Source organism: Aethina tumida, chromosome 1 (assembly GCF_024364675.1).
Source record: "Aethina tumida isolate Nest 87 chromosome 1, icAetTumi1.1, whole genome shotgun sequence".
In the NCBI taxonomy this organism is placed as follows: domain Eukaryota; kingdom Metazoa; phylum Arthropoda; class Insecta; order Coleoptera; family Nitidulidae; genus Aethina; species Aethina tumida.
In genome coordinates, this window is record NC_065435.1 from 79,928,561 (window position 1) to 79,953,657 (window position 25,097).

General features: G+C 29.5%; 4 protein-coding genes across 45 annotated transcripts; all 4 read left to right on the forward strand.

The window, feature by feature from the left end:
* Positions 1-92: 92 nt before the first annotated feature.
* LOC109596922 (DNA ligase 1-like) lies at positions 93-2,418 on the forward strand. The gene is made up of 21 exons (XM_049962202.1): positions 93-232; positions 299-328; positions 388-423; positions 490-510; positions 569-649; positions 717-770; positions 825-851; positions 972-1,001; positions 1,062-1,088; positions 1,151-1,309; positions 1,371-1,451; positions 1,521-1,553; positions 1,623-1,649; positions 1,707-1,727; positions 1,803-1,826; positions 1,884-1,925; positions 1,989-2,012; positions 2,075-2,098; positions 2,156-2,173; positions 2,238-2,261; positions 2,376-2,418. The coding sequence occupies exons 1-21, from the start codon at positions 219-221 to the stop codon at positions 2,401-2,403; spliced, it is 825 nt and encodes a 274-aa protein (XP_049818159.1). The 5' UTR covers positions 93-218; the 3' UTR covers positions 2,404-2,418.
* Positions 2,387-7,898, forward strand: LOC109596978 (uncharacterized). Its single transcript, XM_049962201.1, has 49 exons — positions 2,387-2,399; positions 2,451-2,471; positions 2,527-2,550; positions 2,713-2,736; positions 2,788-2,799; positions 2,847-2,882; positions 2,944-2,970; positions 3,059-3,088; positions 3,148-3,181; positions 3,254-3,322; positions 3,379-3,411; positions 3,478-3,507; positions 3,605-3,631; positions 3,682-3,726; positions 3,789-3,821; positions 3,883-4,194; positions 4,252-4,299; positions 4,360-4,413; positions 4,470-4,505; positions 4,560-4,610; positions 4,662-4,757; positions 4,827-4,874; positions 4,953-5,003; positions 5,055-5,111; positions 5,166-5,213; positions 5,260-5,364; positions 5,422-5,451; positions 5,507-5,557; positions 5,614-5,658; positions 5,707-5,775; positions 5,832-5,855; positions 5,915-5,971; positions 6,035-6,088; positions 6,140-6,181; positions 6,242-6,283; positions 6,340-6,384; positions 6,432-6,485; positions 6,536-6,595; positions 6,662-6,718; positions 6,771-6,824; positions 6,980-7,027; positions 7,081-7,131; positions 7,184-7,210; positions 7,279-7,326; positions 7,385-7,438; positions 7,498-7,551; positions 7,633-7,674; positions 7,729-7,763; positions 7,814-7,898. Coding segments are annotated over exons 4-48 (2,307 nt in total). The 5' UTR covers positions 2,387-2,399; positions 2,451-2,471; positions 2,527-2,550; positions 2,713-2,735; the 3' UTR covers positions 7,745-7,763; positions 7,814-7,898.
* LOC109596914 (mucin-19) lies at positions 7,814-22,440 on the forward strand. 42 transcript variants are annotated; one of them, XM_049962165.1, is made up of 148 exons: positions 7,814-7,920; positions 7,972-8,083; positions 8,130-8,237; positions 8,406-8,435; positions 8,511-8,561; positions 8,619-8,666; positions 8,726-8,770; positions 8,834-8,866; positions 8,936-8,977; positions 9,029-9,067; positions 9,122-9,160; positions 9,231-9,281; positions 9,335-9,379; positions 9,432-9,482; positions 9,536-9,622; positions 10,691-10,732; positions 10,797-10,811; positions 10,862-10,894; positions 10,949-10,984; positions 11,039-11,089; positions 11,178-11,231; positions 11,301-11,330; positions 11,388-11,417; positions 11,473-11,511; positions 11,567-11,581; positions 11,763-11,798; positions 11,851-11,910; positions 12,003-12,035; positions 12,092-12,118; positions 12,179-12,205; positions 12,268-12,294; positions 12,357-12,383; positions 12,434-12,460; positions 12,517-12,543; positions 12,601-12,630; positions 12,687-12,710; positions 12,765-12,794; positions 12,899-12,925; positions 12,979-13,008; positions 13,060-13,086; positions 13,141-13,170; positions 13,221-13,247; positions 13,309-13,338; positions 13,395-13,421; positions 13,476-13,505; positions 13,562-13,588; positions 13,646-13,675; positions 13,729-13,755; positions 13,810-13,839; positions 13,894-13,920; positions 13,978-14,007; positions 14,061-14,087; positions 14,142-14,171; positions 14,228-14,254; positions 14,312-14,341; positions 14,395-14,421; positions 14,476-14,505; positions 14,562-14,588; positions 14,646-14,675; positions 14,729-14,755; positions 14,823-14,852; positions 14,906-14,932; positions 14,984-15,013; positions 15,068-15,094; positions 15,153-15,182; positions 15,233-15,259; positions 15,319-15,348; positions 15,408-15,434; positions 15,492-15,515; positions 15,570-15,599; positions 15,647-15,688; positions 15,740-15,772; positions 15,827-15,853; positions 15,906-15,935; positions 16,004-16,030; positions 16,087-16,149; positions 16,206-16,232; positions 16,285-16,314; positions 16,374-16,400; positions 16,451-16,480; positions 16,532-16,558; positions 16,609-16,644; positions 16,699-16,725; positions 16,780-16,809; positions 16,864-16,890; positions 16,941-16,976; positions 17,028-17,054; positions 17,109-17,135; positions 17,190-17,216; positions 17,272-17,301; positions 17,355-17,381; positions 17,439-17,465; positions 17,520-17,549; positions 17,602-17,628; positions 17,683-17,712; positions 17,764-17,790; positions 17,845-17,874; positions 17,927-17,953; positions 18,008-18,037; positions 18,094-18,120; positions 18,183-18,212; positions 18,264-18,290; positions 18,341-18,370; positions 18,425-18,451; positions 18,503-18,529; positions 18,585-18,614; positions 18,667-18,693; positions 18,771-18,800; positions 18,853-18,879; positions 18,936-18,962; positions 19,021-19,050; positions 19,106-19,132; positions 19,194-19,223; positions 19,276-19,302; positions 19,364-19,390; positions 19,453-19,479; positions 19,533-19,559; positions 19,632-19,658; positions 19,718-19,741; positions 19,792-19,818; positions 19,873-19,884; positions 19,944-19,970; positions 20,031-20,057; positions 20,117-20,143; positions 20,200-20,235; positions 20,340-20,363; positions 20,452-20,475; positions 20,537-20,560; positions 20,624-20,650; positions 20,706-20,729; positions 20,785-20,805; positions 20,862-20,885; positions 20,943-20,969; positions 21,031-21,054; positions 21,209-21,235; positions 21,286-21,312; positions 21,367-21,396; positions 21,454-21,480; positions 21,541-21,567; positions 21,622-21,648; positions 21,705-21,737; positions 21,786-21,824; positions 21,892-21,927; positions 21,982-22,011; positions 22,075-22,104; positions 22,169-22,189; positions 22,249-22,267; positions 22,336-22,440. In XM_049962165.1, exons 2-148 carry the CDS (start codon positions 8,073-8,075, stop codon positions 22,357-22,359), a joined length of 4,548 nt encoding a protein of 1,515 aa, XP_049818122.1. In that variant the 5' UTR covers positions 7,814-7,920; positions 7,972-8,072; the 3' UTR covers positions 22,360-22,440. The 42 variants fall into 42 exon arrangements, 34 of the variants coding, with proteins under 34 accessions (XP_049818122.1, XP_049818127.1, XP_049818125.1 ...); XM_049962170.1 differs by having other exon boundaries at positions 7,900-8,083; positions 18,859-18,879; XM_049962168.1 differs by having other exon boundaries at positions 7,900-8,083; positions 18,094-18,117.
* A 76-nt stretch (positions 22,441-22,516) lies between these two features.
* Positions 22,517-23,531, forward strand: LOC109596980 (uncharacterized). Its single transcript, XM_020012599.2, has 2 exons — positions 22,517-22,818; positions 22,885-23,531. Exons 1-2 carry the CDS (start codon positions 22,663-22,665, stop codon positions 23,266-23,268), a joined length of 540 nt encoding a protein of 179 aa, XP_019868158.1. The 5' UTR covers positions 22,517-22,662; the 3' UTR covers positions 23,269-23,531.
* Positions 23,532-25,097: the final 1,566 nt, after the last annotated feature.

The following is a 25,097-nucleotide window of genomic DNA, read 5'->3' on the forward strand; positions in this document are numbered from 1 at the left end:
CTTATTTTATTTCAATTTTATGTATAAATTGTTTTCATGTTGGTGGCCTGAGAAATTTGACAAAATGATTGGTTGACATTTTTTAGCTTTGTTGTTCAATCATAATTTAGTAATCACATTTCGGAGCCATGAGAAAAACCAAGAAATTCTAGTCAAAAACACATTTTATCAGAAATGTTTGAAATTCATTATTTTTAATAGGAGAACATTTTTCATAAATGTCGATTTATAAGTAAGTCCAAATAAAAATCGAAATGTAAAATGGAACACACTTTTTGACAAGCGGTTTCGATTTCAGTACAAGAACTGTTTATTGCCAATGCGATGAGTGAGTAAGGTACATACGTTTTTCCGAGTTCGAAATTTAAATGTAACGAAAACTTTCAGGGTCGACGAACCAAAAGCTGATTCAAAGATATGCGAGTAAGTTTACAATATAAAAGTGACATTTTGCAAAAAAAAAAAAACATTTAACATTAATTTTTTTAGTTGTAAATCAAAGGAAGATAGGTGAGTGGTTTATTTGTTATGATGCACGTTTTTCACTAAATAGTCGAATATCGTTCAGTAAGGAAAACGAAACAGGAAAGGGGAAAATTTGTGAATGCAATCCACAGAAAAAAGTCATTTGTAAATCGCCGAAAACTGAGTAAATTTATTTTCTAGAAAAATCGCAACGAAATTAAATATAATAGTTTCTTGAATTTAATTTGCAGAGTACAACCAAGTGAAACGTACATCCCTCCACCAACACCACTGACATACGCCGCGTATGTATATCTAGGATAGACAAATGCAATTTATTTATATTTACGATATTTTAGACCACCACCGCCTCCTCCACCAATTCAGTGAGTATTCAGTGTTCAGTATCAGTATCAGTATCAGTATCAGTATCAGTATCAGTATCAGTATCAGTATCAATATCAGTATCTGTATGAGTATATCTTTTGAAACGCTTTTCATGACAGGAAGCCACCGGAACATAAAGAAATGAAAGAGTGAGTAACCACCACATTTTTAAACTCCATTTTTCAATGAGATTAATCAATCCGTTTCAGTTGTTGCAGCTGCGAAGCCAGCGCCAAGTGAGTAAAAAATATCAACGTAAATTGTTTTATAAATGCCGAATCCCAATTTTCAATTGAAGACAAAAAGAAAAAGAAAGAGAAGACCGCGAAATGGCGGAAAAAGATAAAAAGGAACGAATGAAATATGAAAAAGAACAAAGACAAAGGATGCTAAAAGAGCAACACAGACGAGAGAAGAGAGAGAGACAAGATAGAGAAAGATTGGCCAAGGAGCAAAGGTATCTACTATATTGTGTTTAAACCATGACTTTTTGTTGAGGCGTTAATGTTTATTTTCAGACAGAGAGAAAAAAGAGAAAGGAAAGAAAAGGAGAAACGGGAGAAGGAATTGAAAAAGGCGCGGAGGTGCACGTATTATGCGTATGTATTTGTGTATTTTACGTTTAAGTTTTAATATCATATTTCTTAAATTTTTTCTATATATTTTAGTCTAAACCCGACTTTTAGTAGAATAGCTTGTGGGTAAGTATACGAAACGAGCCCGAAATTCTTACATTTAAATTAATTAATTAAAAAATTAATTTCCAACAGTCAGTCTCAAGCTTGCAATCCTTGTGGGTAAGTTTTACCATTAAGCATTTTACAAATGTTTATTTTTATAAAATAAACTTTCAGATCTAGTTTTCCTCCTTGTGGGTAAGTTGATTAATAAAAAAATACTTAATTAAGTAGATTCTAACAAATCAGAATTCTTAAATGTTTAAATTTTAGTTCTCCAACAGTCATGTCTTGTGTGTAAGTTATGTGTTATAATTTCCTAAAGTCAAACAAAAATTATAAAGTAAATTTCAGACCTACGAATCCGTGCCAGAACATGTCTAGGGCGTGTCTCGCGTAAGTTTCATTTAATATTTTCACTTTGAACACTATTTAATTAATCACTGAATTAAATTGCAGTAGGGAAATTTTGTCACCCTTTCAGTAAGTTGAATAAGTTTTTATAAAATATTTCACATTAGATTGTTTAATAAAAAAAATTACAGAAAGGAATTATGTGCAGCAGCTCCGTAAGTTTGACCATTTCACGATAATTACATTTTTCTAATGAAGTATTAAAATTACAGGACAGATGTCTGTATGAAGTGAGTTCTTTGACATCACATGCAATTTAGTACTTTCTTAATACTTAATACGAAATTGTTGCAGTCGAGAAGTTCCTTCAAATTTCCAGTAAGTATAAAACTACCAGAATCGAGTACTTCTAAGAATCAGGCAGCACTAAATTCTTATACTCGATTTCGTCAATCAATCATATTCATATGAATAATAATAATAAAATTACAGAAGACAGCCTTGTTTACCACCACCGTAAGTATAATTTTTACATTTTATCTTATTTATCTATAAAAAAAATTGAAGGCCACCTTGTATACCTGCTCAGTAAGTTATGATATTTTTAAGTATAAATTATATATAAATATATACGTATTTACAGAAGAGAACCCTGTCAACCGATTCCGTAAGTTTTGCAATTTCAATTTAATACAATTTTACGTTCACGTTTACATAACGATATTCACAGAAGAAAAAATATATATCCACAGCTTCAGTAAGTTATATTATTGGTTGACTTATTTATAATAATTAAAACAAATACTAAAAATGCGTTGTAAAATTGCAGGATGGAGCTTTGTCCAGCAGCAGAGTAAGTTGTTTGATTTATTTATATTTTTCGTCTATAATTTGAATTTTTCAGTGAAACAACGAGGTAAAACAAATTTCGTTATTACAAATATTTTAACTTGTAATTTTAAGGGACGAAAACATCGATTGTCCATATATTCCAAAAAGGTAAAAATAAAGAAAAAATTAAAGCAAGAATTTAATTAACGTTTATCCCGTCTCCCTTTAGGAACGTTGTCACACAGGCTTACACAGAGTAAGTTGAAAGTCAAAGTCGTTTTTGACATAACCCTAAAGTTAATTGACAGTCTTTAAATTTTGTTGTCGCATTTTTTTGTTTGCAGAGTGGCGGAAACAAGCACGACCACTGGATCGTAAGTTAATATTTTTCGCAATTTTTTTTTGAGTAAGTGAATTACGAATATGCTTCTAGGAGAAAACCATCGAGCGCCGGGAAACAGAAATAGGTAAAAAAACCAGAGTGAAAATCTGTCAATTAACAATGAAAGTACTTACAACATAATGTAAGTGTATTTTAGTTTTGTTGCCGGAGAAATGAGTCATTATGAACAAGACAAAGATAATGACAATGTGGGAAAGAAACAAAGGTTAATAATTACAATAGTTTGATTATTGTTTTAACAATAATATACATTTTTTTAAGTAATCCCGTATCTGAAAGGGTTTCGTTTATAATGTAAGAGTAATTTAAAAAGTCTGTTTATTGATTATAATTAAGCATGAATCTACTTATTAATTTTAGGAAGGAAAAAGTCAATGACAAAACATTCAGGTATTTGTAACGAAATTACATATATATATATATATATATATATATATATATATATATATATATATAAATATTATAACTTATAAGAGCTGTTTCATAGAACTTCCGCAACATCTCTCAAATCAGAGTAAGTTTAAAAAAAAATATTTATTTAATATTATTGTAATTAAAAAACAGGAATGGCGACGTTAATTACGAAATAAAAAAGAGAAAGAAAAAAATGTAAGCAAAATGTTGATGTTGATCTCGTCATTATAGGTTTATTAAAATGGTTTTATTTTTAGGTCACTTATTTTCAACGACGATATCGAATTTGAGTAATTAGATCCTATTGAAGACACACTTATTTCTATGTTTCTATTCTGGATGATGTTTCAGTGACAATTTGGATACAATATATAAAAGTGATGAAAACCTTTATACCGAAGATGCCAGTGTTATGCATTACGCAGAAGTTTCTCAAGAAAAATTCTACTTAGATGATGATTCCCATAAAAATTTAAACCAAAAAGAATATTTTGATATTTTTAGGGAGAATGTTTCGAATGCGAATGTTACTTTTAACGGTCATAATAATCGGGCGAATTTATGTAAAAATGAAATTTGTAAGGTGAAGACTAGCTGTCGCAAGTCCAACAGTTGTGGAAGAAGAAGTTGCAGTTTTAAAGACGCAAATAATTTCTTGATTAAGTAAGTAATTAATATCTGTCAATTCATAAAACAGCATTTGATATAAACCTGTTTAAGGGAGACTGTAGAGAACACAAGTCAAACTGGACACTCCGATACTACAAAGTATAACTTTATTATATTTTTGTATTTCGATTTATGTCTTCCAATGCATTGTTTTTCCAGGAAACATTGTGCCAAAGCATCGGATAATACCTGTCTCAAATATTTTCCGAAAGAGTAAATAATTTTCCTAAAGAGTACAAAACTTAGTTATTACTTATTTAAGATTTCAGGTTGAAGCACATTGGCGATTCCAGCGTACAGACGTTGTAATAATTTTTTTTTTGTTCGTTTTTGATTCTTTACTCGTTTGAATTTTTCAGGCCATTTCGCGAGGATAAAGGCATAAGCCCAATTGAAGATATGACAGAAATGTATGGATCACAATATTTTTAATATTGCTCTTATTAACTAATTATGTTTAGGATTAAAAAACAAATTATAGATACAGACATTTTGATTGAATCTGAAAAATCTAAAAAAGATCGAAATACTATATATTTTCACGAATTGTTCCCAAAGTAAGATAATCGATTTTTTTGTTGGTTATGAATATTTAGATTAGGTTGTCAATAATATAAAAATTTTAGTGATAAGAAAAGCGTCACGGACAACGAAACATCAACTGAATATGAAAAGTAATTTATTATCTTACAATTTTGTTTTATTTTTAATTGCTATTGTTTATTAATTACTTTACGTTATTTTATTTGTAGACCTTATAAAATTAATTTAGCCTCAAGATCTATCGATGACTTGACAATAAGGTAAGAACAAATAAATGTTGTTACCACTCTGTATAACATTATAACTTTCAGGATTTGTAAACAATATGTAGATTATGACACATTATCTAAATTTGTTGAATTCAAAGGGTAATTATTATTATTGCGTTAATCAATTATTATTGTTTTTAATCATTTGACCAGATTGAAAAGACATAAAGGCACAAATTCTACTGAAAAAATAGGACGAAAGTAAGAATATACGTATATATTTCATTGGTTGATCAATAATTTTCAGGATTTGCCAGTGCTTTAAGAAAAACGCAAATCCAACAGAATCTGCTACCTCAACTTCAATTGAAGCTACAACTGAAACTTCGGTTGAGGTTACAACTGAGACTGAGTAATAAATTTGATTATATCATACGTTCGTTATTTCTAATCATTTTTTATTATTCAGAACATTTGAAAAAGATGAAGGCACAGCAATGTATTGGAAGAATAAATAACTGATATTTCAAGTAATTTTAATAAATAATTTTCAGCATTTGTGAAGATGTTCCTAAGCCTGAAGAGATTATCGAAGACGATGAAGAGTAAGATATCTTAGTAACGTTAACATGATTTCCTTATACTTTCCTTATTAATTTAGAACACTTGAAGAAGAAAAAAAAGAGGAAGAAGACGTGCCTCAGGAGTAATTAAATTATTATCTTGTATACCGCCAGTGATAAATAATTTTTAGAGTCGAGCAAAGCTATACTACTACCGTAACTTGCCCAGTATCTGGAAAGTCATGTGAAATAACTAAGAAGTAAGAATAATAAACATTTAATTAACATATTCACAATTTGGTTTCCATTTAAACAGTACAAATTCAGATTTTCTATCACGGTAAGTATTACTCTTTATTATTTATTATGATTTGTTATTAACTAATGAAAAAAATTTAGGGATACTCGTATTATAACTTGTCATTTAACCGGAAAGACATTTGAAATAGATGAAAAGTAAGAAAAAAAACAATGATTTTATTATATGTTGGTTATGACGGTAACACTGAGTGATTTTAGAATGTATGAAGAAAAATATCAATCCGAAATTGCAATTGACGACATCCGCTTAAAGTAAGAAAAAATATTTTACAACGTCTCAATTGAAAGTAAAATAAATTTTAGAGGTAACGAAAAGGCTACAAACACACGTGAAATAAATCGGAAGTAAGATAGTGATAACTTAATAATACAACATTTTCTCAATTTAAACTACCATTTAAACAGGACATTTGAAGGTCAAGTTATAAAGTCAGATTCTCCATCCCAGTAAGAAAAAGACAGTTTATAATTATTGTAAGCAACCATTAATGAAAAATTTTTAGGGCTTCTCGCATGATAGCTGAACAGAAATTTGATATAACTCGAGAGTAAGAATTATAAGTTGATTATTCACTGTAACACCGACTTATTTTAGAACATATGAAGTAAAAGATCAGATCACAAATGTTATTGACGATTTATATGTGGAGTAAGAAAAATTATTTTACATATCTCAAGTTAATGTTGATTAATTATTAGGGATAATCAAAAGTCTACAATCACCGTAACTAGTCCAGTTTCTGGAAAATTTTGTCAAACGTATGTCAAAATAATGTATTTAAAACGATTGATTTCCTTGTCGTTTACCAGATTCTATTCTTTCAGGTCTTCAGGTAGAATGGATCAAGGTACAGAAGTAATAGACGACGGCTTATCAAAAAAGTAAAACATTATTTCTTCACTAAGTTCTTTTTTAACAAACAATTTATTACAGGAATAATCGATGGCCTTGTTCTATTTATCGAAGGACATTTCAAATGAAGCAAAAGTAATTAGTTAAAAAATAATTTTTTCTTTTCATTTATTTGAATTAATTAGTAAACTCTTGGCGAATGAAAAAACAAGAATCACAAATATCATACAAGATTTTCCTCCACAGTAAAAAAAATCATATTCAAACATTTATTAAACAATAATTTTTAGGAAGGGTGAAGTATCCAGCAACATAGAAACTTCAACTGAAATTGAAATGTAATTGTATTTTTTCCTTTCTGTGTTTTCCTGTTAAATATTGAATGTTTTAGACTGCCTAAAAAAGATAAGTGCACGATGTACTATGGCAAAAGATTACAGGAGTATGCAAATCAGCACATTTTCTAAACATATTTTATAATATTTTTGTTACAGAAATTTCGGAATGCAAACATCCTTGGTGTAATATATAAATTTGCTTAGTATATTATTATTATTTTTATCATTGTTCATGCGTCTTTCTTTCACAGCATAAAAAATAATATCGGCATTAATTGTATCAACGATTGGAAGCCGAAGTAATTACTCTCGTTTCTTTTACTTGCATGATAATTATGACTGTTTTAAAATTTCTAGAAGTCGCCAATGCATTTTGAACCTCACGGGCTCTCTTCAGTCGGCCGTTGCACAGTAATGATCAAAATATTTTTATTAACTTGTTTTATTTGTTTAATTTTTCATCATTTCAGGAGGGATTTGATGGATCGAAGTTCGAAAATGTGCCATCCGCATAAAAATTGTTTGTAAGTTCCAAAAATTTTTATTCATATGAAAATAACAACTGGAATTACGAATGATTTTAATCATTTTTCCATTTTTAACAGATATCGTCAACATTGTTCGATTTATTCAAGTCAACTACGCCTGTAAATATATTTTTTGTAATTTATGTTTCATTTCATTCACTTATATTGTTTCAGATCGAAGAAATATTAATTGGGACAACTAAAACAAAGTAATTTGTTCGATCGCTTTTATTTGTTGTTTATTCATTTAATTTTTCAGATATGCAGTGAAACTAGCCTAACAACTAACAATGGAATGTCAATTAAACGTCAGATCAAATAAAAACACTGTCATTACCTTTGAATTTATGTTACTCATTATGTTAAGTAAGAAAATTCTCAAGTGCAATTGAACGATTATTAATTTACAATCTGCAGTTCAAAATTAAGTAATGAAGTCGCATTTGGATATCGAACATTCGCACGAGATAAATTATATTCGAATTCAAATCACCCAATAACCACCAAAAAATTAAATAATGAATTACGAGTAAGTAGTTTCAAGAAGGAAAATAAGTTCTGTGTTTTCTTTTCAGTAGTGAAATTGACCAACCGATAAAATTAAAATCGTGTTTCTCGCGGAAAAAGTGCAACAAATCGATCAACTGCGGCCCGACGCGATGCAGATTTTCACGGGATTACCAGTACGTTGATTTTTAATAACGGAAACGATTTAATTGATACAAACAAACAAACAAACAAACAAACAAACAAACAAACAAACAAACAAACAAACAAACAAACAAACAAACAAACAAACAAACAAACAAACAAACAAACAATAAATAATCGATTCTATTGATTCGTTTCAGAGAGGAGGAAGACTTTGTCGAGGATTTCGGGTGTGTATTTCATTTAATCGTACACGTAAGTACGTAGTTATGCATGCATTTTCAAGTCGCATATATGTCTTTCAGGATGCCAAGGTCCGTTTCTTATGTGCGAAGTGAAAAAGGTTCACAAACGAGGTGAACTCATTTTTATGGGGCAATGTCCACTATTTTTTGTACTTGTTTGTGTTGCAGAGACTTGCAAAATGATAAGAGCACAATTTTTCCTGGTGGTTCGCAAAGGTACCCATTTACTTTCTATTCATTTTTCTCACATCCAACCGAGTTTGTTTTATGTTTAGATCAATCAGAGATAACAGAAGAAGTACGATGAGCATTTCCCAAAAGTAATTTATTTCCTTTGTGTCGTCATTGTATTCTATTTTATTTATTTATTTTTTAATTTATAGGCGACAAAGACAAAGTATTGTTGCCAATGATCCGTAAGAACTTTCTTTCTTTATTTATCATATTTTGATGTCAAATGAATGACCAAATCAATTTTTTTCCAGACGAAGAGAAAGGAGCATCGTTTATGACGATTTTCCACAAGAGTAAAAATTATCAATGGCAATTGCTATATGATTTCATGTTTTTTATTATAGACCTAAAGAAAGCATTATCGACGACGAATTTCCCGATGAGTAAGATTTTCTTTTTGTATATTATTTTCCATATTGAAGTAACTATTTTAACAGTCCACGAAAGTGTACCGTTTATGACGATTACCCACCAGAGTAAATACCACCAAAAATATTTTCAATCATTCTAGTTGCCAAAAAGTTGTGTAAAATATAAAATTTCCAGAAATACAGAAAGACATTCGATGAGAAAATCTGAAATCAGCGTTCAAACTCGGTAATTCCTTATTTTTTGTTAACTCTTAATTATGATTGATGAAATCTTTATAGGGGTTCAAAAAGGGGCACAAATGCGTTCAAAGATAATTTTCAAGAGTAACGACAACGTTTTCATTATCATGGAGAAACAACTGATTTATTTTTTTAGAAACGTTTTAGCCGTTTACGACGCTGATTCCGCACAAGACATTTTCTCTGAGTATGTTTAATTAATTTATTTCTCTTCATGTGATTTGTGTTTGTGGTTCTCAGCATCGAGGAAGAGGACAGACCACCCCCCGTTTCGAACATTAAAAATTACAAGAGGGCGAGACCGTGCCATCCGCATAAAAAATGCGTGTTAGTATAAATTTTATACAACACATGGGCTAAAAAGTCCCGGACCCAACAAAGAAAACACGGTTTTTTGTGCAAAATTAGCTTTATTCATCAACGTAATCTCCATCAAGAGCAACGCAATCATTCCAGCGCCACTCTAACATTTCAATACCACTTTTGTAGAACGATTTATCTTTTGCCTCAAGATAGGCCTCAGTTTCAGCGATAATATCTTCGTTCGTGCGAAATTTCTTACCGGCGAGCATTTTATATTTTAGATCTTCAAATGCTCCAATAACGCTATATAATATTCACTGTTGATGGTATTTCCCTTTCAAGATATTACACCACGCACCGAGGCCATAAACTTTCCAGCCGATTGTTGTGGTTTCGGGCGCTTTGGACGAGTTTCACCAGTTGCTGACCATTCAGATGACGATAGTTTTGATTCCAGAGTGAAGTGATGTATCTATGCTTCATCCTTTGTCACATGTCGACACAAAAATCCCAGTTTGTTACGTTGAAACATGTCCAAACATTGCTCAGAATCATCAACATGTTCTTGTTTTTTGTCAACAGAGCTTTTTCATAGTCAAATGCTCATGCAATATAAAGCCAACACATTCTTTTGATATCTTTACGATGTCACATGTACATAGCTAACTCACGCAACTTCACTTTTCGATCATTCAAAACGATTTTGTGGATTTTTGTTGATGTTTCCTGGTGTCACCGCCTCATTTGGACGTCCACTGCGTTTTGCATCATCGGTGTCTCTACGACCACATTTGAAGTCAGTAAACCAACGTTTTATTGTTGTTTCTTATGGGGCGGAGTCCTCATAACACTTTTCAAGTCACTGCTTCGCTTGAACGGTATTTCTTCCCATCAAGAAGCAGTGTAAAACTAAAACACGAAATTGTTTTTGATCCATTGTTAACTAACAGGTTTGAAGGTTAGTACTAACTAAAAAAGAGATGAATGCAATAAAACTAGCACCATTTATGAGTTAGGCCCGGGACTTTTCAGTCTATGTGTTATGTTTAGTAGAACGTATCAATGTAATAAAAAATAATGTTTTCTTTAAAGGTATCGTGACAGCTGTCCGAATGTGAAGCCTCCGTCTTGTGGGTAAGTTTGATTTTCGAATGTCTAAAAGGTAAGTTAACGTGGAATAATTGAAGGTGTTTTTCAGGTTCGACACGAAAATGTAAGGATCAATAAATTATGAAGTATATTTGATACAACATAATTTTTCAGGGAACTTAATGTTCAGTACGATACACGGAAAAAGTACGTCAGTTTTATATTTAACGGCATTTATTGAAGACGTTCGTTTCCTTTCAGGTCGGTGCAACCTTATTTAATGGCGGAAATCGTATCGTAAATTATTATTACTACATATTTTATCTAGCTATTATTATATTCTTTTTCCAGAGAAAATGACAAATCACGAGTGTACAAAACAAAAGAAATAGAAGGAGGAAGGTCTGGTTTTTTATGTGTGCTTTTTCTCTCACGATCAATTTATAAGTATTCCGATGTAATAGATGTGAGTGATAATTTTATTTTTTAGGCAGTCCATTAACAACTCAAAAACGAATCCTTCAACTAAAACTCTCCAATTTGCGTATGTTCATTGTTTACAAAAATCAATATAACCATCGTCATCATCAACAATAACAGTTTGAATTTTTAGCGAGATTTTAAGTCAAGCCATTGCTAATCAGTATGTTTTTTTTTTATTACTCACACTAATATAGTTTACAGTTACTTGTTTTTACAGAGATTCATTTGAAATCGAAGACGATGAAACGTAAAATTTCTTAATCGTCTTTCAATATTCTAACCTTACATGTTTTTACTTGTAGCAGCGGAGATCGTCTTTATCTACTAACCGAAATTATATCGTGAGTTTGTACAATGCATTACGCTTTTAAAAACATTTAATTTGATAATTTTTAGGGAGGAATCTGAAGAGTACGTTATATTTTTCAATGGATTTTTCCACACGCGTTTAAATTAAAGTAGAAAGATTTTGAACTTGTGTTATTCATACCGATTTGTTGAAATGTCGTGAAATAATAATAATCATGAAAACAAAGTCCAAGAATTTTCTAGGCTAACAAACACATTGCGCGATTAAATTAATTATTTTTAGGGACGGACCATCCAACATTTTCAAATTTAAGTTTTCGTATGTTTGATACAATCCAATTTGGACGAACTTAAGTTTTATTTTTTTCAAGGGGTATCCGAGATTCGATTTTGATTAAGCCACAAAAAAAGTATGGTTACGGTCCAGGAGGGTATGTTTCCATATTTTATAAAAATTACCATTTCGTTCATTTCATTGTTGTTATTATTAATATCATTATTATTATTATTATTATTATTACAGCAAAGATGATATAATAAGTTTATCGACAATTAGGTAAGTTGTTATGCATTTTATACGAAATTTTCCTTGAACTGATTTTATTTTTACAGCGAGAGCTTAAGTGAATCACTTCTCGAGTATGTCTAATTTTTTTAATTCATTTTTTATCACAAGACACGTTTACGTTCATGTTTCAGAGACAGACAAAGTATTTCTGTTATGAAGTACGTGAAGTATATTTCAAGAATGCTTTAGCATTTTTTATGAAATTTGTTCAATTTTTCAGCGAAAGGAGCAGTATAGCACCACTAACGTACGCTGTTTTTGTTACTGTTATTGTTTGTACAAGACACTTAATTTTCGTTTATACTTTAGAGACAGGAGAAGTGTATCATCGACACGGTAAAAGTTTTTAAGTTTGGTTTAAACATTCATATTTCTTCGTTTTGCAGCGATGGAAGAAGTATATCACCTGCTGCGTAAGTGGTGTCAGCTTTATTTCAAGCAATAAATGTCGATTGTTTGTCATTTTCAGTGAAAGAAAAAGTATTACACCTGGATCGTAAATTCGTTAATATAATTTCCACCAAAATATATTACAAATTGTATTTATTTTTAGCAACCGTCGAAGTAATGTATTTCCTGCGGCGTAAGCGTTCGCTTATGTTTAAATTTGTAATGGATAATGAATTATTTATTTTTCAGAGATAGAAGAAGTATATCACCTGGGTATGAGGTTTAGATGCTTGTTTCGCTCAAGACAATAAAATAATTATTTTTAAGAGATGGAAGAAGTAGTATTTCACCTGCAGCGTAGGTTTTATGTTATATTCATTTGTATGTAATCTCATTTATATAATGATTACTTGTTAATGTATTTTATGTAAAATATTGAATATTGAGTGTTTAATTTTCAGTGAAAAGAAAAATATAATACCTGGATAGTACGTTTACATATCCACTTTCTATTAATCAGTAAATAATTGATTATTTTTAGTGAAAGTAGAAGTAGTATATCACCTATAGGGTATGCTTATAAAATTTTTAAATAATGGTTTGAAAATTGTTTATTTTTCAGTGAAAGAAATAGTATAGCCCCTGGAGAGTATGTTCACATATTTACTTTCTTTTGAACAATACGTTATTGATTATTTTTTAGTGCTAGTAGAAGTAGTATATCTCCTGGAGCGTATGTTAGCCTAATTTTATAAATTATAGTAAGTTAATTTTTTTTTTCAGAGATAGAAGAAGTATATCACCGGGATAGTATGTTTGTTTATACATTTGCTAGGTACCAGCCAATAAAATATGTATTACATATTTTCAGTGAAGGGAGACCTAGTGTTTCAGCTGCTGCGTATGTTGATATATTTGTCTATCTAATCTATCGAATGTTAATTATTTATTTTTCAGTGAAAGGAAAAGTATAACGCCTGGATAGTATGTTTGCATTTTTGTTTTTACTGATCAATACATTATTGATTACTTTTCTAGTGATAGTAGAAGTAGTATATCTCCTGGAGCGTATGTCATGATGTTTTTCTTTAGTAATAGTCTATGCTTATTGTTTTCTTCTTCAGAGACAGAAAAAGTATATCTCCTGGCTAGTATGTTTACATATTTACAAAGTATCAGACACTATAATATTTATTACACATTTTCAGTGATGGCAGAGCTACTGTTTCAGCTGCTGCGTATGTTGATGTATTTGTTATAATCTATCGAATGTTAATTATTTATTTTTCAGTGAAAGGAAAAGTATAACGCCTGGATAGTATGTTTGCATTTTTGTTTTTACTGACCAATACCTTATTGATTACTTTTTTAGTGATAGCAGAAGTAGTATATCTCCTGGAGCGTATGTCATGATGTTTTTTTAGTAATAGTCTATGCTTATTGTATTCTTCTTCAGAGACAGAAGAAGTATATCTCCTGGCTAGTATGTTTACATATTTACAAGGTATCAGACACTATAATATTTATTACACATTTTCAGTGATGGCAGAGCTAGTGTTTCAGCTGCTGCGTATGTTGATGTATTTGTTATAATATATCGAATGTTAATTATTTATTTTTCAGTGAAAGGAAAAGTATAACACCTGGATAGTATGTTTACATTTCTGCTCTTACTGGCCAATACACTATTGATTATTTTTCTAGTGATAGTAGAAGTAGTATATCTCCTGGAGCGTATGTCATGATGTTTTTTTTTAATAATAGTCTATGCTTATTATTTTCTTCTTCAGAGACAGAAGAAGTATATCTCCTGGCTAGTATGTTTACATATTTACAAAGTATCAGACACTATAATATTTATTACATATTTTCAGTGATGGCAGAGCTAGTGTTTCAGCTGCTGCGTATGTTAATGTATTTGTTATAATCTATGGAATGTTAATTATTTATTTTTCAGTGAAAGGAAAAGTATAACACCTGGATAGTATGTTTGCATTTTTTCTTTTACTGGCCAATATACTATTGATTATTTTTCTAGTGATAGTAGAAGTAGTATATCTCCTGGAGCGTATGTCATGATGTTTTTTTTTAATAATAGTCTATGCTTATTGTTTTCTTCTTCAGAGACAGAAGAAGTATATCTCCTGGCTAGTATGTTTACATATTTACTAGGTATCAGACACTATAATATTTATTATACATTTTCAGTGATGGTAGAGCTAGTGTTTCAGCTGCTTCGTACGTTGATGTATTTGTTATAATCTATCGAATGTTAATTATTTATTTTTCAGTGAAAGGAAAAGTACAACGCCTGGATAGTATGTTTACATATTTACTAGACTACTACTACTACTAGACACTATAATATTTATTATACATTTTCAGTGATGGCAGAGTTAGTGTTTCAGCTGCTGCGTATGTTGATATATTTTTTCTAAAGTGTTGCTTATTAATTATTTATTTTTCAGTGAAAGAAAAAGTATCACACCTGGACTGTATGTGAATAAATTTATTTTCCATAGAATATAATTATTGATTATTTTTAGCGATAGTAGAAGTAGTATATCTCCTGGAAAGTATGTGTACATTTTTTCTCGTACAATATAGAATTTCAATTGTTTATCTTGCAGAGACAGAAGAAGTATATCACCTGGATAGTATGTTTTATATATTTGCTATGTACGAAAAAACAAATTATTAACTACTTGCCTTCAGTGATGGTAGGAGTAGTGTATCACCCGCAGCGTATGCTTATTAGAGTTTAAATTATTCAATTTTAATAGTTTATTTTTCAGTGAAAGAAGAAGTATATCACCTGGATTGTATGTTTTATATATTTGCTATGTAGCAGGTAATAAAAATATTTACTACACATTTTCAGTGATGGCAGAAGTAGCATATTACATGCAGCGTATGTTTGTAATTTTTTAATGAAACATTCAGTATGTAATGTAGAGATTTACTTTTCAGAGAAAGGAAGAGTGTTTCAGCTGGATAGTATGTTTTTAATTTAATTTTGGATAAAACAAAAATTACTGCTTCTTTTTCTGTCAGTCGAAGTAGCGTGATTCCAGGAACGTACGGTTTTACCTAACAATATTAGAAAATAAATTATTAATTACCATATTTTAGTGATAGAAGCAGTATATCACCTGTAGCAGCGTAAATTTTCAAATTTTCCGGGTGCGCTATAACATCATCATCTCCAGTGTTTTAATTTTCAGCGAGAGGAAAAGTATTACGCCTGAATAGTAAATTTACATTCTTCACCATATGATTATCAATAACCATTTACTTTCTAGCGACAACAGCAGAATGAGTGTGTCCCCTGAAACGTATGTTTGTATATTTGTTTATGTATTAACTATTAAAATGGAACCGTTTTTTAGAGATAGGAGAAGTTTATCACCGGGATTGTATATCTAACACATATTAAGCAGAGAACATTGTAAATTAATTATTTTTTAGTGATGGAAGAAGCAGCGTGTTACCTGGGACGTATGTTTTTTTTTTTAATTTGTGTGCATATTCTCCTACATTACACACATTAACTGCATCACTTTTAGCGAAAGAGCAAGTATGTTATTGGAAGAGTACGTTTACCTGTTTGTTTCTCAATGAACTACAAACTGCTAAATAATTTTTTTAGTGAAGATATAGCAACAATCTCCTGTGGTATTTCTACATGTGAATGGAAAAATAAAACTGTTTAGTGAGTTTGCATGTTTGTTTATTAGATGATAAATTAGACGGAATATTATTTTTCAGCGATAGAAAAAGCGTAGCAGCTGGAATGTATGTTTGCACGTTCATTTTTTTTTGCAATAGATAATAAATCATTTTTCAGCGGCAGTAGAATGAGCATGTCTCCTACAACGTACGTTGTTGCATCGTGAGCATTTCAATGATTATTAATCAATTTACTATTATTTTCAGTGACAGAAGAAGTATATCACCCGGGTAGTACGTTTATGTTTATGGTTTACGATGCATTATTAATTGTTTAAATTTAGCGACGGAAGAAATAGCATATCAGCTACAATGTATGTTTGTTTTTCATAAAATGTTTTAAATATCGACTGGTTGTTTTGCAGCGACAGAAGAAGTATCTCAGCTGGATAGTAAGTGTAAATGTTTTTATGTGCTTGATAATAAAATAATTATTCATCAGTGACAGTAGAAGTAGTATATCTCCTGGAAAGTATGTGTACGTTTTTTCTTGTACAATATAGAATAGAAAATTAAGTAATTTTCTTTTCAGCGAAAGGAAAAGTATTACACCTGGATAGTAAATTTGCATAATTACGTTATTCGAGACATTGATTTATTATTTATTTTTCAGTAATAGTAGAAGTAGTGTATCACCGGTGGCGTATGTTAAACTTTATTATTAATTACTAAATGTCAACTATTATTAATTTTTTAGCGATAGGAAAAGTATTATACAAGAATCGTATGTTCTCGCCGTTTTTAATGTGATATAAATTACCGTTATTTTTTTAGTGAGAGTAGAAGTAGCGACAGTGTATCCCCTTCAGAGTAAACCTCTCTGTATGCTGCTTTATATTAAATAAAAATTCGTTTTTTTAGTGAAAGAAGAAGCATTTTACCTGAATAGTGTGCTTACTAGTTTTCCATACTAAGTGACAATAAATTATTATTTATTTTCAGCGATGGAGTAAATAATATTTCTCCAACGTATATTTTATTAACTTCCTTCTAAAATATAATTAATCAGATATTGATTTGTAGTGAAAGAAAAAGTATAACACCTGGCTAGTATGTTCACAAATTTATCTTCCATTGGGTAGCAACTTATTAATTGTTTTTTCAGTGATAGCAGAAGTAGTATATCACCTGGAGCGTATGTTTATATGATTTTGTAAAACACTGAATGCTGACAGTTCCGTCTTTCAGAGATAGAAGAAGTATTTCACAGACGGTGTATGTTTCATTTTCTTATTTTTTTTTTCAGAAAAACATTGAATAGCTAATTTTCAGTGAAAGAAGAAGTATATCCCCCGGATAGTATGTTTATAAATTTATTTTCTAGTGGACAATAATTTATTAATTGCCTTTTAGCGAAAGTAGAAATAGTATATCACCTGGAGTGTAGGTTGGCATGATTTTATAGAGATTGAATGATGATCGTTTTATTTTTTAGAGATAGAAGAAGTATTTCACCCACTACGTATGCTTTATTCTCTTCTTTATAGGACTGCATTGATTAAACATTATTTTCCAGTGAAAGGAAAAGTATATCTATACCTGGGGCGTATGTTTTTAAATTTGTAGAAAAAATTGAATGCTGGTTCTTTGTTTTTAGCGAAAGGAAAAGTATAGCACCTGGATAGTATGATTATAAATTTACTTTCTATTGGGCAGCAACTTATTCATTGTATTTCAGCGACAGTAGAAGTAGTATATCACCTGGGACGTATGAATGTTTTTTCTTATAAAAAATTAATTGTTAATTGTTCGTTTTTCAGTGAAAGAAAAAGTGTAACACCTGGATAGTATGTTAATTTATAAACTTTTCGTTCCGCAGCAATTAATTAATGCTTTTTTAGCGATAGTAGAAGTAGTATATCACCTGGAACGTATAATTGTTTTTTTTTTTTTTCTAAAAAACGACTACTGATTGTCTGTTTTTCAGTGAAAGAAAAAGTATAGCACCTGGGTAGTATGTTTATAAATGATTAAAATTTCTGATGAATATTATGTATATTGTTAATGTCTTTTCAGCGATAGCAGGAGTAGTATATCACCTGGAGCGTATGTTTGTATTTTTTATAAATCATTAGATGTTGATTATTTATTTTTTAGTGAAAGAAAAAGTATACCAGCTGGATAGTATGTTTAAAATTTTCTTTCTATTTCGTAGCAACTTATTATTTTTTTAGCGATAGTCGAAGTAGTATGTCACCTGGAACGTATGTTGTTATGTTCTTTAGAAATTATATAATGGTAACCGTTTTGTTTTTCAGAGATAGGAGAAGTATTTCACCAGCTATGTATGTTTTATTCTCCTCTTTCTGGACCATTGACTAGTTATTATTTTTCAGAGAAAGAAAAAGTACAACACTTGGATAGTATGTTTACAAATTTACTTTTTATTAGATCTCAACTTATTTTTTTTTTTTTCAGTGATAATAGAAGTGGCATGTCAGCTGAAGCGTATATTTGTATGTTTTTATAAAGCATTGAATACTGATTTTTTGTCTTGTAGTGAACGAAAAAGTATAGTGCCTGGATAGTACGTTTAATTTAAAATATATATATATATATATATATATATATATTTTGTTGGGTTATTAAATTAATTGTTTTTAGCAATAGCAGGAGTAGTATATCACCTGGAGCGTATGATTCCGTTTTCTAGATAAATAACAAAAAAATGATATTTATTTTTCAGCGATAGAAGAAGTATTTCACCCAGAGTGTATATTTTATTTTATTTATTTATTTAAAACTTAATACTATCTATAAATTTTTCAGTGAAAGGAATAGTGTAGCACCTGGATAGTATGTTTACAAATTTATTTTCTATTGGACAATAAATTCTTAATTATTCCTTATGCAGCGACACCAGAAGTAGCTTTTCACCTGCAGTGTATGTTTTTATATAAAATACTGAATGTATAAAGTAATGAATTGTGTGTTTTTAGAGATAGAAGGAGTATATCACCGGAATTGTATGTCTACATGTTCGTTTTGTGAAAAGAAATAATAAATTGTATATTGATTATTTTCCAGCGATGGTAGAAAAAGTACATCAGCTGCGGTGTACGTTTTATTATTTTCTATTTTGCATTAAATATATGATATAATATTTCAGCGAAAGAAGAAGTCTTGGACCTGGATAGTAAATTTACCATATGTTTGATTTGCATGGGATGATGCGTTACTGACATCATATTTTTCAGCGAAAGAAGAAGCTTATCACCTATAACGTACGCTTCCTTATTGTTGTCTTTATTATCCAAAAGAAATAATGTTTAAATGATTATTTCAGAGAATCGAAAAGTGTTGTGTCTTTAAAGTTGGTAACATTCATTATTACATATAAAAATTATTCAATGTAAAATGTTGTAGCAACAGGCAAAGTGCGGTGACATTAAAGTATGTTTATACACATATGTCACATCATATATCGTATAGTATAAAATCTATAATTGATTTATTTATTTTTAGTACAAAACAGAGCATCCCAGTATTAAAGTATGTTATTATTAATTTCGTATAAACGTAAATATTAAATTGATTTGTAAATTTTTCAGCGAGAGAAAAAGTGTGATGTCACCGTACGTTTGTTTTTGATTTAAATGAGGTATATTAATTTATGACTTTTTAGCCCTGACTACACTGTGCCAACAGATCGGTAAGGATTTTTAATTTAGTATTCATAAAAAGTTTTCATTTCATTCATTTTTAGTCAATCTATGAGGTATGTTATTAAATTAGCTCTTATAAAGATAGAAAAGTTATACGATATACATATTCCAGGAAATCAAGAAGTATAATGATTTCGGAGTATGTTTTTAATATCATTACCATATTAGTAACAACTTTAATTTTTAATTTGACTTTTAGCAATGTAAAAAGCAGCACTATTATAGAGTATGTTGTTTCACGAATGATAAAACACCAATTTAAAAATTATTTTATTTAACTCCTAGCGATAGAAAAAGTGGTATGTCTCTACGGTAGGAAATGTTTTTATGATTGTGCCCACACTAATTTAAACATCTTTCAATGACAGGCAAAGTGTATCGTCGATGTCGTATGAATGTTACTGGTGCGTTTCTAGTCGGTGCCATGCAGAGTAGATTTATAGCTAATTAAACATAAAATTCTACTTTTCTATATATAGAATTATAGACTATATTTTTTGTTTTTTAGTGAGCCGGACATCGGACCACCTAGGTAATTCACATACGGCCCATCTGGCCCATCTGGCCCTTTCGGCTTTCTTTACCTAAATAATATACGTATTGTTCCATACGATTTATAGCGAGAGGAAAAGTATAGCACCTAAGTATATTTGTTTCTAATAATATTACATATTAAAGTTTATATTATTATTAAATAATTTTTAGCGAAAGGAGAAGTATATCGGCAAGGTACATATTTATTTAAATCCACCTAAAAACATATTCAACCAAATGAATGCGTATAATTTAAAGCGACAGGAAAAGCGTTGCAACTTTGGGGTATATTATATTTATATTTTATGCATTCGCATTCATTTATAATTTCATTTTCTAGGGAAAGAAAAAGTTTAATATCAAGGTATACTTTTACATTTTTTTTATATTCAAAGTTTATAGATTAAGATAATTTTTAGCAAAAGTGTAGCAACCATGGGGTATGTTTTATTTAAATTTTTCTTTCTTTAAAAATATTCATAGATCTATTTTTCAGAGAAAGAATGAGCATTACACCAAGGTAAGTTTTTCTGTTTTATTTAATATATACATATTGTGTATAAAATGCAAATTTCAGCCAGAAGAAAAGTGTAGCATCCATGAGGTATGTGCCACTTTGTTCGTTTTTATTTCATCAGAAGTAATCAAGACCTAGTTTTTTGCAGCGAGAGAAAAAGTATATCACCAAGGTAAATATTTTTTTGATATTTTCTATTAATGCATCATTACAATAATCGATCATCAATCAATTATTTGATAGATTTTTTAATTAGAGTATAAAAATATCATATGTCATATCATGTTTTATGATTTACGCGTTTATTGTATTAAATTAATTTTCAGCGAGAGGAAGAGTGTCTCCACTTTAAAGTAAACGTCACACAGTTTCCATAAAACCATTATGATTTGTTTGTTTTCAGTGAAAGGAAAAGTATCGCGAGTTTAGGGTACTTATGTTTGAAATGCCCGTAACAAAAGCATTAATTTGATTTTGTTTTTAGCCAGAGAAAATCAGTTTTGGCATCACCAACGTATGATTTTAAATTCATTCTCAAGTACAATTATTAGGTGTTTAATTCATATTTCAGTGACAAGCAGAAATGTGCAAGGCAACCGTAAGATTTGTCATGCTTACTACGTTGGGAAATTAAATTTCCATTAATTTTCCTTTACAGCTTTAAACAAAGTATATCCACTGGAGAGTACGTGCTGTTTATTTGTTGTTGTTGTATAAATAATTAATTTATTCATTTTAGCGATAGAAAAAGCATCTCGGCTTCGAAGTATATCTTTTAAAATGTTTAAATGAATTATACACATTGAAAAATGCACGTTTCAGGAAAAGTTCCGTTTTTGGTGAAACAAAATCAAAGTATGTTTTTAATTTATATTATTTTATGACTACTATTTTTAATTACAGACCTAGCAGCAAAAGATCTGGAGGTTTAGTTAAGCGAGAGTAAGTTTTATCATTGTATTTGTTGTATAATATAGGTGCATGTATCAATAACAACCATTGTTGCCAGCAATTCAATAAATAATAGCGCTGGAAGAGACTCTGTGTAAGTTGTAATTTTTCAGCAGAATACAAAAAATTAATAATGATTAATTTTTAGTGGTTTCCAAAGAGCTTTGATGGAAAAATTGTAAGGATTTGATTGATGTTATTAAATTTATTTTATATTTATATTTCATTTTCATGTCTTCAGAGAACGTAAAAAAACAGAAAAGTTATGCAAGTATGTTTTATTGTGATCTTGTAAGTTTCTAAGAATTTAATAAAATATTTTGATTGTTTTCCAGTTGTCGTAATGCCCCCTATTGGTAAATATTCAATTCTTTAATCAGTTTCTTTTATTTAATTAAAACATAAATATTTTTAGCCGTTGTTATTGGAAAGTAGTAAGGATTTACACATATTATTTTTTTTTTTTCAATTTTTTCATTCATTAAATATTCCTTATTCTCAGATTTGGAATCCAATTTGGTACTGAAGAACAATGAAACGAAAATACACATTTTAATAAGCGACACAATTTCAATGATCAATAATAAAATTAAATACGTTATAATTTTATTTTGTTTAATTGAATTGAATCATTTGTAATCTTGTGAATTTTCGAAGTTATCTCTAAAATATAATCACAACGGGAACATCCTAAAAATACCTTGAAACAACGCAATAAACACAAGCCAAATATCACCGTTGGTAAAATGTGTTTACATTAAATGTAAACATTAACAGAGTTTTCGGTGCAAAAATAAATCACTCGTTCGCAAAACTCAGGTGAGAAACGATGGAGTCCGGACAAAGCGAGGATCAAAAACGAAATTATCGCGTCGGCCTTCTCAAGTTTTTTAGCATGGATTCCGACTGGAATTTAAACTACGATGCGCCCGTCTTTCCGAAGAGTGTCTGGGGCAAACAGCTCATGTTCAAGATAGTGGAATTGGTAAATTAGTTAATTAATTATATATAGATATTCATATAGATATGAAATTGTTTGTTGTTGTTTCAGATTGTTTCCTGTGTGGGCGCCGGATTGTACTCGGAAGGATCGAAAATAACGCAGCAGGATTCGATAAGTGCCCTAACGTTTCCGTACGTCGTTTTCGGCAGCTTCTTCATCATAACGAGCATCGTCATTTTGAGTTACATGCTGGGCTACGCGATGCCGGACGTACTCGTCAGGATTTTCAATTCTTTGGCGACGATTTTGTACTTTATATCCGGTACAGTGAATCTCTATATTTGGGTAGCGAAAAGAAACTCCGCTGACAATGGAGATTCAATGAAATTTTTACTGGCTGTTTCGATGGTTCATTATTTTGTTGCCTTCATTTATGGTATCGATGCATTTATTAGTTATAGGAAGGCTATTATTTTTGAGGAGTTAAGTTGAATTGCAGATTTTATTGAATTGAGAAATGTGAGCTTGTTTGTTATTGATATATAGGCCATGTAATAATGGAATTGATTACTGAACTTAAGAAATCATGTAGCAACAAGCGCGTACGTACTGATGTTTGTCTTTGCAATTACGAAATAGGTGATAACCGCTTTATCACAAATTACGAAAACAAAAAACGTAAAAATTAACGATTTAATTACGTAAAATTTCTCATAAAATGTTAAGTTGCGTTGTGAAATAAATTATTAATCTTGTGTACGAATTTCAATCACAAATTTCCCAGTATATCTTAATCTACGCCCATGTTGTAACCAGTGTGGCCGGCCATTCGGTAAACCGACTTTCTTGGGTCTAAGACGATTTTGGAGTGCTCGTTTTCGTTCACTACGTTCGGCACGGATCGGTTTCCGAATCGAAACACGTATTAAATAAGATTTGCGATCGGTATTACTTGACGACCTGCGTTATTAGGATAAAATTTTGAAGTCGGTGTGAATATAGAACATTTTTGTTTCAATTTAATTATCTGAAATTAATAATATAAATAATAAATATTTATTTATGTTTAAATTAATTGTAAAAATATATTATATAATTATTAAAATAATCTAAATACAATAAAATAATTCTGAGAGAAATGCTATGATTTTAATTTCAAACACAATTTTATTAATTAACTAAGCGTCTTCTGAATATCAATATTGTTCACCGTACAAATTGTTCATTAAATTGTAAATTATTTAAAACAAATGTGCATATTGCAAATACATAATATATTTAATCTAATTATTAGAAATAATTATATAGTTACAGAATAAGTAAATGTTAAAAATTAATAATATATTTGTAGAAACATTATTGTAGATATCATATTAAGCATTTTGATTGGACAATAAAATAAGAATACACATTTATTTTGTATCTAAAGTGTGAAAAATAATATTCAATTATAAAATTACTGGTAAAGGTTAAACATTAGTATTTTTTAGAATAAATTTGGTATTAAATATCCATTAATACCACAGCACGACTGGTTCAATAATATTAATAATAATAAGAAGAAGAATTTAGCTCAAGTTAGTGAAAACCAAAAGAGAAAATTTCTTTTATATTGGAAGAACTTTTTCAAATTTTTTACAGAATTATTAAGAATTTATTTAATTGAACTGATTTCAAATGTTAAAATTAAATAAATATATTGATTAAATTAATTTAATAAAGAAACATTTTATAAATTGAAATAATTTACTTTTATATATTATAGAAATAGAATACATGAAAAATAATTAATAAAATATGTCAGTATTAGTTTGATATCTACATAAAACAAGTGAAAAATTCCAGAATTTATATTTAATTTATTAATAAAATAGTTTATTATTAATAATAATAATTATAATAATAACAGCAATTTAGTTCAGATTAATAATATTTCTGGTAAATGTTAAACATTTGTTCTTGACCTCTAATTTTAGACGTTGCACATCTATTTGGTATAGAGTTTATTAATTTTACATTACGACTGGTTTAATAATAATAATAACAATTTAGTTCAGGTTAATAAAAATTTAAAGAGAAAAAAAAAACTTCTTTTATATTAGAAAGACTTTTTCAAATTATTTACGGAAACATTTTTATTATATTATATTTTTTACGAACTACTTACTGCTCCACAATTTGAGCTCTGTATTTTGGATAATTATTCTTCTATTATTTCTTTAAAGGCAAATTCATCTTGGCATAGTAAACATAACTATTTTCAATATTTCCTTATAACTCTCCTTTTTTATTCAGTATAATGTACACACCAGAATATGAAA

Excerpts from the sequence above, each read along its gene's own strand:
- LOC109596922 (XM_049962202.1), top strand. Across the intron at positions 852-971 it reads CCGCCTCCTCCACCAATTCA|GAAGCCACCGGAACATAAAG; the intron begins GTGAGTATTCAG and ends TTTTCATGACAG. Across the intron at positions 1,310-1,370 it reads AGATTGGCCAAGGAGCAAAG|ACAGAGAGAAAAAAGAGAAA; the intron begins GTATCTACTATA and ends GTTTATTTTCAG.
- LOC109596978 (XM_049962201.1), top strand. Across the intron at positions 6,719-6,770 it reads GACGACGGCTTATCAAAAAA|GAATAATCGATGGCCTTGTT; the intron begins GTAAAACATTAT and ends AATTTATTACAG. Across the intron at positions 7,439-7,497 it reads CTTCAGTCGGCCGTTGCACA|GAGGGATTTGATGGATCGAA; the intron begins GTAATGATCAAA and ends TCATCATTTCAG.
- LOC109596914 (XM_049962165.1), top strand. Across the intron at positions 13,248-13,308 it reads AGAAGTATATCACCGGGATA|TGAAGGGAGACCTAGTGTTT; the intron begins GTATGTTTGTTT and ends ACATATTTTCAG. Across the intron at positions 19,303-19,363 it reads AGAAGTCTTGGACCTGGATA|CGAAAGAAGAAGCTTATCAC; the intron begins GTAAATTTACCA and ends CATATTTTTCAG.
- LOC109596980 (XM_020012599.2), top strand. The coding sequence starts at position 22,663 with ATGGAGTCCGGACAAAGCGAGGATCAAAAACGAAATTATCGCGTCGGC. Across the intron at positions 22,819-22,884 it reads TGTTCAAGATAGTGGAATTG|ATTGTTTCCTGTGTGGGCGC; the intron begins GTAAATTAGTTA and ends TTGTTGTTTCAG.